The 17,094-nt window shown below is 51.0% G+C and overlaps 5 protein-coding genes across 5 annotated transcripts; all 5 read left to right on the top strand.

The window, feature by feature from the left end:
- Nucleotides 1-4,406: 4,406 nt before the first annotated feature.
- Nucleotides 4,407-7,321, top strand: ura7 (small subunit rRNA maturation protein UTP4; the record flags this gene model as incomplete). The annotated part of the gene is made up of 6 exons (XM_058473361.1): nucleotides 4,407-5,463; nucleotides 5,526-5,758; nucleotides 5,817-5,931; nucleotides 5,978-6,522; nucleotides 6,567-6,914; nucleotides 6,983-7,321. 6 exons carry the CDS (start codon nucleotides 4,407-4,409, stop codon nucleotides 7,319-7,321), a joined length of 2,637 nt encoding a protein of 878 aa, XP_058332364.1.
- Nucleotides 7,322-8,090: 769 nt separating this feature from the next.
- On the top strand, nucleotides 8,091-10,651 carry N7468_004063 (Yippee-like protein; the record flags this gene model as incomplete). The annotated part of the gene is made up of 8 exons (XM_058473360.1): nucleotides 8,091-8,189; nucleotides 8,253-8,477; nucleotides 9,058-9,392; nucleotides 9,466-9,612; nucleotides 9,673-9,769; nucleotides 9,837-10,301; nucleotides 10,354-10,493; nucleotides 10,549-10,651. 8 exons carry the CDS (start codon nucleotides 8,091-8,093, stop codon nucleotides 10,649-10,651), a joined length of 1,611 nt encoding a protein of 536 aa, XP_058332363.1.
- Nucleotides 10,652-11,268: 617 nt separating this feature from the next.
- Nucleotides 11,269-12,517, top strand: N7468_004062 (KH domain-containing protein; the record flags this gene model as incomplete). Its single annotated transcript, XM_058473359.1, has 2 exons — nucleotides 11,269-11,659; nucleotides 11,802-12,517. The coding sequence occupies 2 exons, from the start codon at nucleotides 11,269-11,271 to the stop codon at nucleotides 12,515-12,517; spliced, it is 1,107 nt and encodes a 368-aa protein (XP_058332362.1).
- Nucleotides 12,518-13,771: 1,254 nt separating this feature from the next.
- Nucleotides 13,772-14,372, top strand: N7468_004061 (uncharacterized protein; the record flags this gene model as incomplete). The annotated part of the gene is made up of 2 exons (XM_058473358.1): nucleotides 13,772-13,880; nucleotides 14,026-14,372. The coding sequence occupies 2 exons, from the start codon at nucleotides 13,772-13,774 to the stop codon at nucleotides 14,370-14,372; spliced, it is 456 nt and encodes a 151-aa protein (XP_058332361.1).
- A 628-nt stretch (nucleotides 14,373-15,000) lies between these two features.
- Nucleotides 15,001-16,598, top strand: N7468_004060 (RCC1 domain-containing protein; the record flags this gene model as incomplete). Its single annotated transcript, XM_058473357.1, has 3 exons — nucleotides 15,001-15,148; nucleotides 15,220-15,710; nucleotides 15,759-16,598. The coding sequence occupies 3 exons, from the start codon at nucleotides 15,001-15,003 to the stop codon at nucleotides 16,596-16,598; spliced, it is 1,479 nt and encodes a 492-aa protein (XP_058332360.1).
- Between the last annotated feature and the right edge of the window lie 496 nt (nucleotides 16,599-17,094).

The following is a 17,094-nucleotide window of genomic DNA, read 5'->3' as shown; positions in this document are numbered from 1 at the left end:
CTGCTAGCCCACTCTGAGCGGTGAGCTAGATCTCAAATCCTTATGGACGTTGGTAGTGTACTGAGGTTTGTTTGCGTACTAGAATGGATCCTTCGCATATGTCTCTGATAATTCGACCCGTGGGAAACGGCTGACCTTTCCGACTGCACAACCAGAACTCCACTATCTCAACAACGGTTGTCTAGCAGGCCTGTCCCGGGTCTTAGAATCCATAGTTAGCATGGATGCTGCGTATTTTTCCTTCTTTTTTCCTTCACTGCATAATAGCGGTGCGCCAGCAACAAAAACCCTCACGCCAAAGCCCTTGTGTTTCCGCCCCGCCAAGATGACAGTTTTTCGCTCCACTGGTTTTGACCTGAAAAAAAAATCAAGCCGCGAACACCGGAAGTCACGGAAACGGTACAACTGGAAGTGCCAAGCTGAGCGCTTTAGGGCCAAGGCATTCATGCTGCTCACGATGATATAGATGAATGCCAGCATGCACTTCATGCCACTGTCTTTTGCCCGGAATAAAGTTGGCAAGGGTTTCTAGCGTAGCTAAATTTCAATATATCAAAACCAGACCACTTGCTGACGCCGCGAGCGGAGGTGAATTATATTTATTATAACATTGGCAAGACTTGAAACTCGCAGCTACACTTGTCTCTGAAATCCTTATGCGAGACGATACGGACCATCGCGGACGTTACTTGACGGGTGAAAATTTTTCTTCTTCACTGCCCCTCTGCGGAGGTCTCCAGATGAAGTTTTCAAGTTTTTTTTTCCCCCTTCTTGCATCTCGCATGGTGGAATTACTCCACCACGTCCAATATTACCCTTTTTGGCGGTCCTTAAGGTCGTGACAACTCTGGGGTCGTCGACGTTAGATCCTGACATCACACCATCCGGATTTGGTCCCATGAAATAAATACACCAAGTATAGGTTCAAAACTTGCGGCAAATAAACGCTACGGCGAACGCACTCAAGAATTCCTCATTACCTGTGCAATCTCTTTAGCTTAAAAGACGGCACTTCGGAAGAACGTGCCTCGCGAGTCTCCCGTCGAAGCCCGGAGCTATTAGCAAAAAGTTCTGCTGAGAGCCCCCACAACGAATTAGAGTGTTGCTAATTGGAAACGCGTACCATATAGCCGGCGGCGTATGACCACGCAGAACGACCGGTTTGGTATAGCTGAACATCCCTGATGGGGCGCATGTGGAGGCTCAACCATGGGTAGCAGGTAATTTTGATCTCTCCTTTTCCCCGCCCCTTTTCTTTGCATGTTGATCCTTAAATCCGGAGTTGCCGATACATCCATCGGTATGCTCGAAGTAACTGATCAGACTGTAGGGGGAGATGGAGTCTGTAATGAAATGCTTGCATTTGCAATCTTTCCTATTGATATATCGTGGATTCTGTGCCATCTTGAGACCGCAAGGCAACTGAAGCTGTAAGGCTGTCCGTATGCCGCTAAACTATACCTGGCTTAGGGAAACGTACACTGTGGAGAATACCTGTCGTGTAAAGAATAACGCTCCACACTGCCACGAAGAGTTAGATCTCCGTACAGATACAGATTACTAACCAGCCCACTGCCCCAAAGAGGATAAATTGATGCAGAAAGGATCTAGTCGCGCTGTGCGTTGGTAGTCACGATATCTTGGTGAGATAACTGTTGGGTGGCTAGAAAAGCTCATCACGAGTACATGCGTCTCTTTGCAGGCGCAAGCATAGTCGAAACTCGGGATTGGACCCGTAGGCACCTTTCTCTTTGCCTTCATGTTTGATCCCTGCGATACCGAAGTCAAGCCGTCATCGCCTGCACCGCATCCCGCACCTCGGGGTTATTATGTTTCTAGTTCGTAACTTTTGCATGGTCGCTAGTAGTTGCTATGAAAACGGACATCTCCAATTTTGGGATTTCAAGCATCAAGATCGATTTTGATGGCTGATAGGTTCCCAATTTGAAGGTGTTTCCATGCGAACCAAACTTCAGATTCGGCCGAACCAGACAACTCGTCCACGCTCGGCTTTCATTTCAAAGGAACCTCTACAAAGGCATGCTTGGTAGGTGATCATTGGCGCGTGATGATTCGACAATCGCGTGAGATTGATGATACTCCGACCCTCACGCGTATATTAATCGCCGATCATGCTGGGCCTTCTCTACCGAACCAAATCTCAGTGGCTTGGCTAAGCTGCGATGTATTAACTTATCAGGCGTCCACGGCTTCTCTCTCCTCTTCCGGCTAGGTTTGGGCGATCAAAGCGCGGCGCAACACTGGCAGCTGGAAGCTCTTGTGGATACAGAGTCCAAAGGTTCACTAATCCGGGGCCAAGGCCCCCAGCCACCCGGCTTTCTCTTCCAAGGTTTAAATCGGATCCAATGCATGCGAGCTTGTGCGATCGACATACTCTTGTCCTTGCAACCGAGATGAGCTTGCGATCGGCGTGTAGTTCTGTATGCTCAATTGGTTAGCAAGGCTCTCCGGGAATCAGTTGGCCAGGAGCAGTCGAGATCAGGGTTCTTTGGCCGGGAGTAGAGACCAGGGTCGAGATCCAGCGAGTTCCGCACGACACGAAGTGGATCGGGCAATCTAATCCACCCAGGCAGTGTACGCTTCGAGCACGAGTTCAACGCCCGACTGCGCCTCTGTCAATGCCGATGGAACGCCACGGGCATTACCCATCGCCTTTCGTTACTGTGTACTCCGTTGAGAGTAGTGCTTATGAATTCGGTGGCGAGCTGTTAAGTTGCCGGTGCGCCCGTGTCTGAAAGCTTGGAAGGATCACCCCGCAGCTGCGCCGCCAAATCAAGTCTCTCCGATTCACCCTATCTGCCATTGTACGAACTTTGGAAATGTGTTATTGCAGTCGTACGCGGGGGTCGTCCGCTTGGATTCATAGGCTGTGGGATGGCAAGAAAAAGATCCAGGCCTGGAATAGTGCTGAGGGGTCAAGTCTGATTCCCCTCCCCTCTGACAGGCTGTGCAGCGTATGCCGTAGATCCAGCCAATCGCACCGCAATGGTCCATTTCTGGCCTGGTCTGTCCTTTCCCCCTTGTCGCAGCACTCTTCGCTGCCCTATTGGCTGCAGCAATCGTCAGCGGGCTGTCTGCAAGTGCCAAGGTCAGTCGTGTCCTATCAGAGACTTTAGCCACTCGAGCTACTCAAGAATCTGATACATAGAATAGCAATGCGTGAATAAGGGTGGTCGCTGTGACTCGCTGCAGCCATGTTCAATCGTCGAATGGGGCTGCTTCTGACGTGGCACCTATCCAGTGGGGAAGCAAATGCATGAAGACGAAACAACCCTAATGTGATGTGGGCAACCCGGCATGTCCAGCAATTGTGGATTGGCTATGGAGCCCGGAAACTCGTGGGCTTCGATGCAAGCCAGCTGAACCTGCTGCACCAGCCACTCGCATAGCTTGATAACCTGGTTCCTTACTTCTCACTTGACATGTTGCCTCTCACTAATCTCCCATACCATGGTTATCAGTCATGAGAAACCCAAAGGATCCTTGCCCACGCCACTGGCGCTCAGATTATTATAAGATTGTTACCCAACGTCCCGGTCGAATGAGACCCAACACTCCCCTCCGGTGTCCACTAATGCCTCCCATGCCCCCTGATTTGGTCGTAGAACGGACTGTTACTTTGGCGATCAGCATATACTCTATCTATATCTGGAATTGTTCGATAAGACTGTTACCCCCCCATATTTGCGTATATTTGGATTGACGCCGAGCTTCCCATGCCTATCATTTCTGTTACCTTGGAATGTATTGTATTCTGTTCTCGAATACGAATACCAAGAACCTTCTGCAAACTGTCATAAAATACTTGGCTAAGAATCTTAGGCCGTAGTTCTTTCTGTCTAAATGCTTAATTCGGATTGTTGACATGGGTTCTTCCATGACAAAGAACTCAAGTAGTCCCTTCCAGATTTATTGAGCCCAAAGTTGCTACGAATTCCTAAAATTTATCAAGATAATGAGTATACCTTCCTCAGCCATAGATATTAAGCATATGAATAGCGATCTCATTCCATGCCTGACTCATATTCGAGATTCAAGATCCAGCTTCTGCGCATCTACAGATATGCCTGATTTGACAGGCACCAATATCGGCCAGCCCACGCACGTGATCAGCACCTCTCCGCCAAGATATTCCGGCCCGCTAAAATTTATCTAAAAAAAAAAAAGTTGATCGCGCAGACGACCACCTTGTGTCGCAATAGATATCGTCAACCAAAAAGGTCCGCGATGAGTGCGTAAGGGTTTGCATTGCAACCCTGAACTGGAGTTTGTTCGAATTGGCCATTAACTCTGACGCCTCAATCTTCTCTATCTTTTTTGCTCTTCTTCTCAGGTATTAGCTCCGAAAGCACGCTTCGAGGCCGAGTCACCTCGATACCCTAGTCATGGATATCCACCGTTGTCGTTTCGTGTCCTACAACCCCCAGGAGATCAACTCGCTCGCATTTTCACACCCACCTTCCGCCGACCTTGCCGGACGAGGCGTATCCACTCTTCGACTTGCTATCGGACGTGCCAACGGCGATATTGAAATATGGAACCCACTTCGTGGCGCTTGGTTCCAGGAGTCAATTCTGCGTGGAGGAAAGGACCGGAGCATTGAAGGCCTCGCCTGGACCCTGGACCCTGCCGAAGACGGACCTGAAGGCTCTAAGCTGCCAGGCAAGCTGCGCCTGTTCAGCATTGGGTACTCTTCTGCAGTGACTGAGTGGGACCTCGGGAAGGGACGTCCTCTACGCCATTCTAGCGGGAACTACGGCGAGATCTGGTGTATTGCTGCCCAGCCGCGGTGGCAGCAGACGAAGCGAGGCAAAGATGGGAAGCTCTTGCCTCCCGCCGAGGGAGAGTTTACCGGCCAGAATCTCGCAGTGGGATGCGCAGATGGGGCCATTGTGGTCCTGTCTACTGCTGATGACGACCTCAAGTTTGTTCGCTTGATGCGCCCGTCGACTAAGAAGTCTCGTGTACTCAGCGTGACCTTCCAAAATCGTCACACAATTGTTGCTGGCTATGAAGATAACTCTATTCGCGTGTACGATATTCGCAACGGCCAGCAGTTGAGAACCATCTCTCTCGGAAAGGGCGTCCAGGGCGGTCCCAAGAATGTGCTGGTCTGGTCAGTCAAGTGTCTCCCCGATGGTACAATTGTGTCCGCAGACTCTTCGGGTGAAGTCAAATTCTGGGATGGCAAGAACTACTCACTCATCCAGCGGATCTCATCTCATACTGCGGACGCCCTTGATATTGCCGTGAGTGCCGATGGTGAGACAGTTGTGAGTGGAGGCTCGGATCAAAGAACAGTGGTGTACCGCAAGACCAATGGCGAGAAGGGCGATAAAAAGGGTCGCTGGGCGGAGCTTTCGCATCGGCGATACCATACGCATGATGTGAAGACATTTGCTGTGTACGAGACCAAGGACATCAGTATTGTTGTCTCGGGAGGTAGGTTCTTTCTTTCCCGCCATATTTTAATTGAATGCTGTTCTGATCTCTCTACTTTGTAGGTCCTGATGCCACGCCGGTTGTCTTGCCTCTGCGAGAGTATGGGAAAGAGCACCACCGCAAGCTGTCCAGTCTTCCTCAGATCCCCCAACTGTCATCGTCTCCTGCCTCTCGCTTGGTTATGAGTTTCTGGGATAATGAAGTTAGTCTATGGCGTGTATTAAGAGGCCCAACATCTCCACATGAAAGTCTCGAGGGCCAAAGGCATAAGCTTGTTGCAAAAGTCTTGATACAGGTAATGCGAACACCAATCTTCAATTTTCAACAGTATGCTAACAATGCTTCTTGCTTAGGGTGAAGAAACCATCAGCTCCGCGAGCCTGTCATCGGATGGCAAAATCCTTGCCGTCTCCACAATCTCGGATGTCAAACTCTTTGCCGTACGCCGGCGCAAGGGCGATGAGAAGGGTGCGCTTCGGATAACGAAAATCGACGTTCCTTCTGCACTGTCCAGTGAAGGCGCTCGCCTTGTTACCATTTCCCCGACTGCCGATGGCTTTCTGTGATCCGCCCCACAACGATGTCTATATGTCAAGGATTCAAATTTCTACGAACGATGAAAACCCTGAACTTTTACCACAGCTCGCCCAGCTCAAACGCATCCCGCGGCAATTCCGTCGCGAGAAAGCGTCACATGGAACTCTGGGTGATTACGAAAGGGTAATTCGCTCTGTCGTCTTCTCGGAGGATAGCAAGCTCCTAGCTGCTGGTGATCTATCTGGTTGCGTGGACACTTGGGTTTTGAGCAGCGCGACAGAAGCTGCCAACGACCAAACGGAGAGTAATGGAGCGATTTCTGACGACGAGCCGTCCGACGACGAAGATGAAGACGAAAGCGTTGCCATCGAGGGCGAACGCTGGAAAGTGCTAGACTCAGAGTCGGCGATTCCCCGGATGAAGACCGGCATCACCTTACTATCCTTCCGTCCTAATGCTCCATCTAGAACCCTCACCAACGGTGCTAAGTACACTTCTTCTACTGCCGACGATAGATTGATGGTACTCACGAGCGAGCACCAACTCATTGAATTTGAAGCTCGCAGCGGAAAACTATCGGACTGGTCACGACGCAACCCCAAAGCCTACCTGCCAGCCGAGTTTCGGGCGTCAGAGACCGTGCTATGGGCTGCATTTGGGACATCTCCGAAACTCGTGAGCGTCTGTGGCTCTACGGAACTTCTTGGCTGTGGATGTTCGATCTGCAACAAGATTTCTCAAATCCTGAAGAGATCGAGGCAGATGCTAAAAACTCTCTCCAACTCGCAAAGGCTTCGAAGCGCAAGCGTGATCCCTTTGACGAAGATTTCAATGAACGCAAGGATAGTGGTGCTGGCGATCGCATACCTCGATCACAAATGGACATCCACCTTGGAAGCAAAGTCCGCAAGATTGTTGGAAGTGACGAGTCGCAAGGCGAATGGATCTCACTTGAACCGGAACGCCCCCGGGGGTTGGGGAGGATGACGAAGACTACGAGTACGACGAGGACTTTGCAGCTGGCAACGAGACTACTCTGGCCCGTCTCCGACGTGGCGTGGAGTCTGCCGAGGATGCAGAGATGAAGGACACAGCTACTACCTCGACTAACCAAGTGGTTGGGGCCAACGGAACGTCATCCCAGCCTGTCCGCCGTTGGTGGCACACATACAAATACCGGGATATCCTTGGAATCGTCCCTCTCAATGTGCAAAGACCCTCCGGCGACCAGACCGAGAGCGGGAATTTGGAGGTGGCAGTCGTCGAACGGCCCATGTGGGAAGTCGACCTGCCCGAGAAATATGCGAAGCAGTATGAGTGATTTGTTCAAATGCCCCCGGGGGCCTATCTTATGCATTACCATGTCACCTTCTCTCGGCGCCTTGTATATGATCGTTGTATATCTCGTAAAATAGATCCTCCTTACCTGATTCGCATAATTTCGAGTATTAACCCGCTTAAAGCCTGCGGGTCATGTAGCAGGTGATCGCCCCGATCCGGTGCGGGGCGCCTTAAAAGCAATCAGGACCTCCTTCCACCTTTTGTCTGCCTCACAGCTTCTTGGAAGTTTATACTTCAGCTCTATCCCTCCTTTCCACTGATCCTAGGATCTCTAGTAGCGCCTGGTGACCTGCAGGAGTTCGGTAGCGCCTGGGTTTCTCTTCCGTGAATCCCGCCGCCTCGCCCTTATCGTGCGGAGATCTTATCGTCCCAAAACACCTCACCTCCTTGACGTCCATACCACAGCAGTCCAGCTACAGCAAAGGCCACTCAGTGGACTTGGGTGATCCTAGGCTAGATCCACGTGACGCATACAAAGGGGGTTGATTCCCTGTAATAGAGTTGGAGGCGGGGTACGTCCGATAGAGCAACGGCAGGTCCGGGCACTGCTCTGGATAACGCAACACCTCTCGTGTCGACTCTCAGCCTTCTGTTCTTCAAGCTCTGGGCCTCAGACACTCCTCATTTACCGCTTACATTGTCTCCAGCAAAAGCGTGAACTCCGCTTCGCACAACCCCTCTCAGAACAGACCTCTTCCTTCCCCTATCTTCACTTTCTTTGCAGCACCGCAACCGCTCAACCCGCCAACATGGGACTCACCTACAACGTCTACTTGACCTCCAGCAAGATATTTGGCTGCAAGGGTTGCAAAACACATCTTGCGGACTACAATGACATCATCAGTCGCGTACGTCGTTAACTCGGACTCCCTTGATCCCGTATCCAATACTGACCCGGGCTATTCGAATAGAATTTCCGTGGCCAACATGGCAAGGCCTATCTTTTCAATACTGTCGTCAACATCACACAAGGTGAGCCGGTCGAGCGCAGTATGACAACTGGTCGCCACATCGTTCGAGACATCATCTGCCGACAATGCCGAGTAACGGTGGGGTGGAAGTACGACAAAGCATACGAAGCCAGCGAGAAATACAAGGAGGGCAAATTTATCCTTGAAGAAGAGCTCCTCTGCATAGTATGTTAGAGAAGACCTGATACTTGGCTACGAGGTCTATGGCTCGACCTTGATTTGCACTTGCTTTATTCCTCTTTGGCCAGTATGGCCCCCGAAAGAGTGCCGCTATCAGCGATGATATCTTGAAAGCATATTTTGCACCAGACTGATTACTACCTTGGGATTTCTATTTCGTTCATTTTCTATCCCTTCAGCTTTGGTGTTCTCGAATGGCGTTGGGCGGAGGACATGATTTTGGCGACCGGGCTTATTGCTATCCAATTTTACTCTTTCAAATTGCAGAGAACTTTCCTTTATCTGATGTGCTGAAACCAAGCTATTGGACGGATCCGAGTATCCTGAAGTTGTCAACATGTTGTAAACATGCTGAATCTGCGCATATACGAAACATCTGTAGACATCTGTATAGACTAGAGTTGAAAGACGGCTACGTTAGGGTAGAGCGAGATCTTCCAGCCCTGTCCCTTTTGGCTTTAAGACCCGGAATTTGACTATGGAGGGATCATTGGTCTTGACATAGAATACCAACGCGGTCGTCCATTTGGCGATTTCCCTATAATCTGAAGGCCTCGACCCGTAGCTGACAGACCCACCACACAGAAAGCCGCGCAAAGCCGCGCAAAATCTGCGATTGATCTCCTTAATCAAACCAGCCAGAAACCTGCGTGGATCTTCGGCTCTTCGATTCTCACCGCGGCTAACCCCGAAGATCCTTCAGTGCCAGGATCTGCAGGTGTCAAAATTTTCAGCCCTACAGGATCCAGCCAGTCCAATGGCAACTTCAACTACCGGAACGATGCAGGCTGTGATCTTCCATGAGCCCTACAAGGTCGCTGTAGAGCAACGGCCCATTCCCCAAGTGCAGGATCCGGAAGATGTGGTGATCAAGGTGGGATATACCGCACTTTGTGGGAGGTGAGCTCAAACTATATGAACTACGGACTACCAAGGTACCCGGGGAAGGCTTTCAACTAATGCGACTACCCAGTGACCTGCATACATACCGGGGTATTGAGCCTGCCTCTCCGGGCTTCATTATGGGCCACGAGTTTATGGGAGAGATTGTCGAGGTCGGCAGTGCCGTTAAGTCTTTCAGCATAGGGGACCGTATCGTCAGTGCCTTCACCACTTCGTGGTATGTATAAGAAAGCTGTTGGGATGTGATTTGCTTAGACGTCTACTGACTTTGCTCTAGCGGCCGCTGCTTCTACTGTCAACAAGGTTTCTCCTCACGCTGTGAGAAGAATACTCTTTTCGGCTGTGAAGTGCTGAACGGTGGCCAGGCAGAATATGTAAGTTACGAACGCACTCTGTTGCCATGAACTCCCAAAAAGGCATACTAATTCAAATCGCTGCAAGGTGCGGATTCCGCATGCCGAAGGTTCGGCTATGAAAGCACCAGAGGGTGTTGACGATAAATACCTTGTTCTCATGGGCGACATCTTCCCTACCGGGTGGTTCGCTGCAAACAATGCATTCAAAAGCTCCACGCCTGAGCAAATATCTGAGCAGACCGTTGTCGTGATCGGCTGCGGTCCCGTCGGCCTCTGCGCGGTCATCAATGCACTCGAGTACAAGCCCAAGCATCTCTTGGCAGTGGACTCCGTGCCCTCGCGACTCGAGCTTGCCAAGTCGCTTGGTGCCGAGCCCTGGAACTTCCTGACCGACCGTGAAGGGTTAGACAGCCGTGTCAAGGAGCTCACTGGAGGCCGTGGAGCAGACGCCGTCATTGAGGTTGTGGGTTTGAGCCCTGCATTGCGTATTGGGTTCGAGCTGCTACGACCCTGGGGCACAATTAGCAGCGTGGGAGTTCATAATGCGGAGGTGAGCCCGGTTTATTCAAGGGGTAGTCCAGATTTCAGAGTGCTTACCACAGGCGGCGTTGGATAATAGATTCCCTGGACGGGCAATGACGCATACAACAAGAATCTCACTGTCCAAATGGGTCGATGCCCTGTTCGATCGGTTGCCCCCCCAGGCACTCGCAGTATTGAAGAAGAATCAGCATAGGCTTGGGTAAGTGTTGTCTTGACTTACCATATTGGGCCTGCTCTGACGTTACCGCAATTAGATTCATGGCGGAGAAGGTGATGCCGCTGTCGCAGGCCGCGGAGGCATACGACTTGTTTAATACCATGAAGGTGCAGAAGGTGATCTTCTTGCCGGATCAGTAAAGAGAAAAAAACATCCTCCAGTAAAAAAAAAAAAGCAATAGAACATAGATTAAGAATGATAGATCGAATTGCCGAAAGTGGGGAGTGAAGAAATCCGGGTCAACTGGCGTCTCCGCTTAAGTCACGAAACATTCCCTCTTCTTCTTTTCAACGACATCGCTGTGTTCCAAACTGCCCCAACTCCCCCCCTCCCCCCTCCAACTCCTCTTTCCTCTTTTCCTCAATCCCCCTTCCCCCTCCCCCCTTCCTCTTCGCCTTCCCTTCTCTCTATTCCCTCATCTCTCCCTCTCTTTCCGATACCCCTCGGCGTTACGCCCTCGCTTTTCCCCCTCCCACATTTCTCCACTTCAGTCTCAGTCCCTCCATCGGTAAGCGTCCCTCTCATTCTAGTGTCTGCTTTGACTGGGAAGTTTCTGCTCTTTGTTCGCCTACGTGCGCACTTCGGTCCACGTCATTCGCGGGCGTCTTCGACTGATTAGTCTTGATCTGAAAGCTAACCAACCTAATCAGCGACTTCCCCTCCCCCCTCCGCCGCGACCGTGTGACCTCTAAAACCTCCTACATCCCGCCGCCTCCACTCAACCCTTGCATTCCTGAGCTCTCGAGATATCGGCACAATGGAGAGTACCGAAATTCATCAAACCGTGGTTACCGAGGAGCCCATGACCGAAGCTTACCCCGAGGACCTGGTCGACGGCGAGCTGGAGGCCACTCCTAAGACTGAGGAAGAGTATGCGCAATCCATGCTGACTCTGCGTGCTATTGTCTCCTCCAAGGAAGCCGGTGTCATTATCGGAAAGGCAGGCAAGAATGTGGCCGACTTGCGCGATGAGACCGGCGTGAAGGCCGGGGTAAGCAAGGTCGTACCCGGTGTCCACGACCGCGTGCTCACTGTCACTGGTGCTCTCCAAGGCGTCGCCCAGGCTTATGCCATCGTGGCAAAGGGTCTTCTGGAGGGTGCTCCTCAAATGGGCATGGGTGGTGTCGTCTCAAACAACGGAACACACCGTGAGTACTTTTATCTTTTTCTTTCTCCCCAACTGCGACCAAAACTCTGGTCGCTTTGGTATTTCGATATTTTGTTTCCAGCACACGAGTGGAATTTCCCGCTCTATTTTGCTTGGTGACCGCTTTACTAATGCTTTCTTAGCTGTCCGACTTCTAATTTCCCACAACCAGATGGGTACTATCATTGGACGCCAGGGCCTGAAGATCAAGCACATCCAGGATGCTTCTGGCGTACGAATGGTTGCTCAAAAGGAAATGCTTCCCCAATCAACCGAGCGCATCGTGGAGGTGCAGGGCACCCCCGATGGCATCGAAAAGGCCGTTTGGGAAATTGGCAAGTGCCTCATCGACGACTGGCAACGTGGCACCGGCACTGTTCTTTACAACCCTGCAGTTCGCGCGTCTCTCGGTTCCCAGCCCCTCAGCGGCAGCAACAACAGCAGCGGTGCTTCTGGAGGCGGCAATGGCGGTTACAACAGCCGTCAGCAGTACCACCGCACTGGAAATGGCGCTGACTTCAGCGATGGCGGTGGCTACACCAGCCGCCGATCCAATTCGGACGCGGGCACTCGTGGATATCCGATGGTGACCGATGATGGTGAGGAGATTCAGACCCAGAACATCAGCATCCCTGCAGACATGGTCGGGTGCATCATTGGCCGTGGCGGCACCAAGATTACCGATATTCGTCGAAGCTCTGGAGCCCGCATCTCGATTGCCAAGGCGCCCCATGACGATACTGGTGAGCGCATGTTTACCATCATGGGCAGTGCCCAGGCCAATGAAAAGGCGCTTTACCTGCTTTACGAGAATCTCGAGGTTGAGAAGACTCGCCGCAGCCAGCAGCCCCAGGAGTAAATGTCGCTGCGATCTGCAGATCCTGGCAGCGTCTAAAATGTGCCGCTTGGTCGGTTCTTTTGTGTTTCTTTGAAAATTACGACTTCAGAGACTGTCGGTCATGATCAGCGGCGGTCATGTGCAAGCACATTTCTTTTCTTCCTTGTTTTCTTTCCCATACCTTTTCTGTCTTTTTCGAATTCCTGCCACCTCTACCTTTGGGGCTCCGAGAGGGGTTGATCTGCCCTTCGGTGGTGAAGATGTGTTTTCTTGAGCTAGCCTGTCATCTCAGTCAACTATATCTTAAGTCTGAGCCTGATCGCCAGCATTTCTGCGGTTTGACTCTCTCCGAGTTTCGCCAGGACATCGCTCAACTATCACGGCCGATCCAACCCCCTCCTCCTTCCTCCCATTGGACTACCTTTGTCTTGGTCTCTACCACGTTCCTCCTCGACCTGTCCTTCTCCCACCGCCAATCATCCCAGGGGCTTCATCTTCTATTCTCATTTGCCCGGTCCCTCTTTCTAATTTCCTTGTCCTCCCCTCCCCTTTTACCTCTTCATTATCTTCTCTGCGTCTCTTTGTCCTATCCCGCAATTTCCTTGAAACCCGCAAAAAAAAGATCCGTTTCCTCATCTTTTCCGCTCTCCTAATGATCGTCTTGAAACCGCCATTCTATTTTTATCTACCTCCGTGTGCCCCCCTTTGTTTTCGCTCTCCGCTTGATATCTTACGGCTTTTGAATGTGACCGCCACAGCATATCCAGAGTTTCTCTTAAATACTTCAAAAGGCGATACCCATATGTATGGGTGGGGATACACTATCAAACTCAATTTCCGTTGTAGGGTCAGCCCCCCGGGCGCGGGGCCAGTAAATCGCAACGCCTCCTTTTGAGCCTCCTTATCAGCCTCCCTGTTCTAGCGATGTGGAGTATCAGTCGAGGCGCGAGAATCCTGCCACTAACCTCTTCGGCTACAGTCAGGTCTCTGGCGGCTTCGAAGGCGCGAATCATCATTGGCGGGTCGGGTATAATCGTCTACTAGCATCTCGTGTGGCTTTGCTTGGGTAGCAGTAGCATATCGATCTAAAGCGACTCCACTCAGTCAAGTAGACTTCGTGCCAATTATAACTCGAGCTGATTCCATCACGGCAAGGGCCCTGTAAATAGTGTTCGCTTTCTTTGTTTTTGAAGAGGGCCCGCTGTCGCCCCTATCTTTGTAGAAGTGGTTGTCCTCACTTGATTACGCTCGTTCTCAACGTTCATTCCAAGCAAAATGACTCGCCTCTCTTCTTTCTTAATGGTGGCCTTCGGCCTGCTGAGTAGTGCTAGTGCCACTGCAGTCAACCTCGCCAGGGAAAATTTCGATGCTAAATGCAATGCGAGTATTCAGAACCCAATGATGTGACCAGGCCGTGCTAACGTCTTGGCTTCCTATATCTGCTGCTTAGCCAAAAGCTGTCCTGCGACCACCCTCATTGGTGAGTGAGTCTTCCCCTGGTAAATGGTTCATTTGGATAAGGCTAATAGGGCGCCTCCAGCTTTCAGAAGCGCTGAATTCCCAAATGAGCGACTGCTCTCAAAGAAACATGGCTTTTACTTTCGACTATACCGCAGCTTGTGGGCCCATCCTGCTCACTCCTACTACCTCCAAGCCGGCGCCCTCCACGGCTACAAGCAGCAATACCTCTACCACCAATAGCTCGGCCATTTCGCAGAATACATCCGCTGCTTCTTCTACCGCTACGTCGGATGTGACATCGGGCACTAGCTCGTGCGCATCTATACCGTCGCTTACATCCAACGCTGCAGCGATCCACGGATCCAAGCTAGAGGCTATTATTGGCTTGGCCGTTGGGTCTATGATATTGTGCTGATCATGATATTGATATGAGAATGAAACATGGCCACTGATCTGACCCCTCGACGCTCGTTGCTGACCTACGTCTTTGTTGATAGATGGGACATAAGTTCCGCCCCAGGAATCAATGGCATATACTGGTAATAGTAGCAGTAATATAAGGAACTGATTCTATATGACCGCAGCTCCTCATCTATAAACAACAGGCGAAATTGATAGACTCGGATCCCGTCTAGGCTCATAATAATCCGCTTGAATTAACCAAATGATTAATGTTTAAGAAAACTACAAGTGGCCAACATAAAGCCCTCTTTGAGAGCGACATGAACGTCATAAAGAAACTTGTTTCCACTGAATTCCTCCGGTAGTCTCAAACCTTCAAGTTGTCCCGCGTGGATATTAGAGTTTGCTTCACCCCGGTTTGCTTCTTGTGCCCCATTCAAGTGGACTCTGGGATTTCATCTCTGGGGCCACGCTTGGCGCGGTGTGAACACACGTGATATGTCAGCATAGTTGTTTCCCTGTAACCTATCTTGATTCTTTAGTTCGGGGACTTTTTCTCAATCTACACTATCATCATTTTCCTAGATAAAATATCTGCTGGCTAGGAATAATCTAGGAGTTCCGGGTTGTTTGTCTTCCATATGCCTTCTACACGCCGCACGAGCTCTGCTGGCGCCAAAACAAGCCGCAGGGCCAAGTCAACAGACACGTCACAAGGACAGGGAAAAAATTCAGAGAGGACGGGCAAGATCTCTGATTTATCTAAGAAAAGCTCTAAACAAAAACATGGTACCAGAATTCTGATTATAGGGTTGAACTAGTCATACCGGGTTTTGACACCTGCTTACTTTGTCCCTTAGAGCGCCTACCACTTAACGAAGTGCCTACTCAGGTACTCGACGTCTATGTGTTTGGAACCAACTGTTACGGTGAGCTCGGCCTGGGGGATTTGACGAAAAAGTCGGAAATCCTGAGGCCAGTCCTCAATGCCAAATTGGCAGCCAATACCGTTGGAGTTGTACATGTGGCTGTGGGAGGCGTCCATTCTGCAGCTCTTACTCGCGACAACAAGATCCTCACCTGGGGAGTAAATGACGAAGGTACTTTGGCTAGAGACACGAAGCCCGATGAGCCTGCAGATGCGGATAACGCACGAACTGCGAACGGGGATACGGAGTCTGATGACAGCGACGACGATGAAGTGGCCATCAACCCTAAAGAAGCGACGCCGATGCCGGTGGACTCGGCGCTTTTTCCTGAGAGAACCGTTTTCACCCAATTGGCGGCGTCAGATAGTGCGACTTTTGCCTTGACGGCAGATGGATTGGTATATGGCTGGGGAACGTTCCGAGTACGATGAGCCGAATATTGTGTAGTTTCCTCTCGCTAACAACCGTAGGGAGCTAATGGCAGTATTGGCTTCGCCGCAACAAAGAAACAAGAGCAGCGAGTGCCTGTTCTCATTCAGGACGTTCCTCCTGTCATCAAAATTGTTGCTGGGGCACAGCATGTCCTCGCGCTGACTTCAACAGGTACCGTTTTCAGCTGGGGCTGCGACGAACAGCATCAGCTTGGCCGTCGACGTGCAAGCAGACATCATGATTCGCACCCGCTCGTGCCTGAACCATGCGCTCTTCCTACCGGGGTTTCGGATATCGGGGTTGGACTTTATCACTCTTTCGCCGTGTACCCAAATGGGACGGTCTATGCGTGGGGATCAAACAACTTCGGCCAAACCGGGGTCTCGATGAGCGCTGGTCTGAACGACGCAGACGTGGCCTATCCCACTGAGGTCCGCTGGCTGAGGAAAAATGTCTCCGTGGTCTCGATCTTCGGGGGCAAGGACCATAGCATGGCTATCACGGATGATGGCCGGTGTTTTATATGGGGCCGTATCGACAATAAAGCCCTCGGCATTGGATTGGAGCACGTCTCCCCATCCGATATCATTCATGACCAGTACGATCGGCCGCGTATCTTGAAGCAGCCGACCTTGCTTGAGGGCATCAAGGGCAAGATCATATTTGCGACGGCGGGTACGGACCACTCGTTTGTCATCACAGAGTCTGGCAATGCTTATAGCTGGGGCTTCAATGCGCAAAGCCAAGCTGGTCAGCCTGGTATTGATGAAGTGGAACGCCCCACACTTCTTGAGAGCAAGTATATCAAAGGAAAAAAGCTGGTAGCAGCGGCTGCCGGTGGTCAGTTCAGCATCGTCCTTGGGCTTGCAGAGGAATGAAGAATCGGTTGCATCTCCGATATTGTTAAGCCAGTGACCCCAATCAATCCATATGAACATGGTGCAGACCGAGACCGGCATCCAAGTCCAGTGGAGTGAGATCCTGCCCCAACACTGACAGTCTGACATCTCCAACATGGCTTTGCGTTGGTCGGTTCATTTGGGGGAGGCAGTGCTGTGCGTATTTTCCTAGTCAAGACGATTCGTCGATACGAGAGCATGAGGCTTGAAATTGTAATATCGTTCATTCATAAGACAAGTTTCGTTCCATATCAGCGTGTCTCCACGCTAGATTTCTCAGAAAGCAGAACAGCCCGAACATGAACGCCAAATAGAGCAAGAAAACAACAGAAAACGAGAAAACACCAAGGCAGATTTTCACATGCACGTAAAGATGGATGGTTGACACAGACGCCGACGGTGATAGCTTTTTGTACACGAATCAGAATGCAGGATGATCACCTTCCTCTTCTCAGGAACAAAAAGCACGAAAGTA

Source organism: Penicillium chermesinum (assembly GCF_028974085.1).
Source record: "Penicillium chermesinum strain IBT 19713 chromosome Unknown utg000003l:1.0-5111272.0:1.0-5115320.0, whole genome shotgun sequence".
In the NCBI taxonomy this organism is placed as follows: domain Eukaryota; kingdom Fungi; phylum Ascomycota; class Eurotiomycetes; order Eurotiales; family Aspergillaceae; genus Penicillium; species Penicillium chermesinum.
Note: the sequence above shows the minus strand (reverse complement) of the source record. Positions and strands in the feature narration are given on the sequence as shown.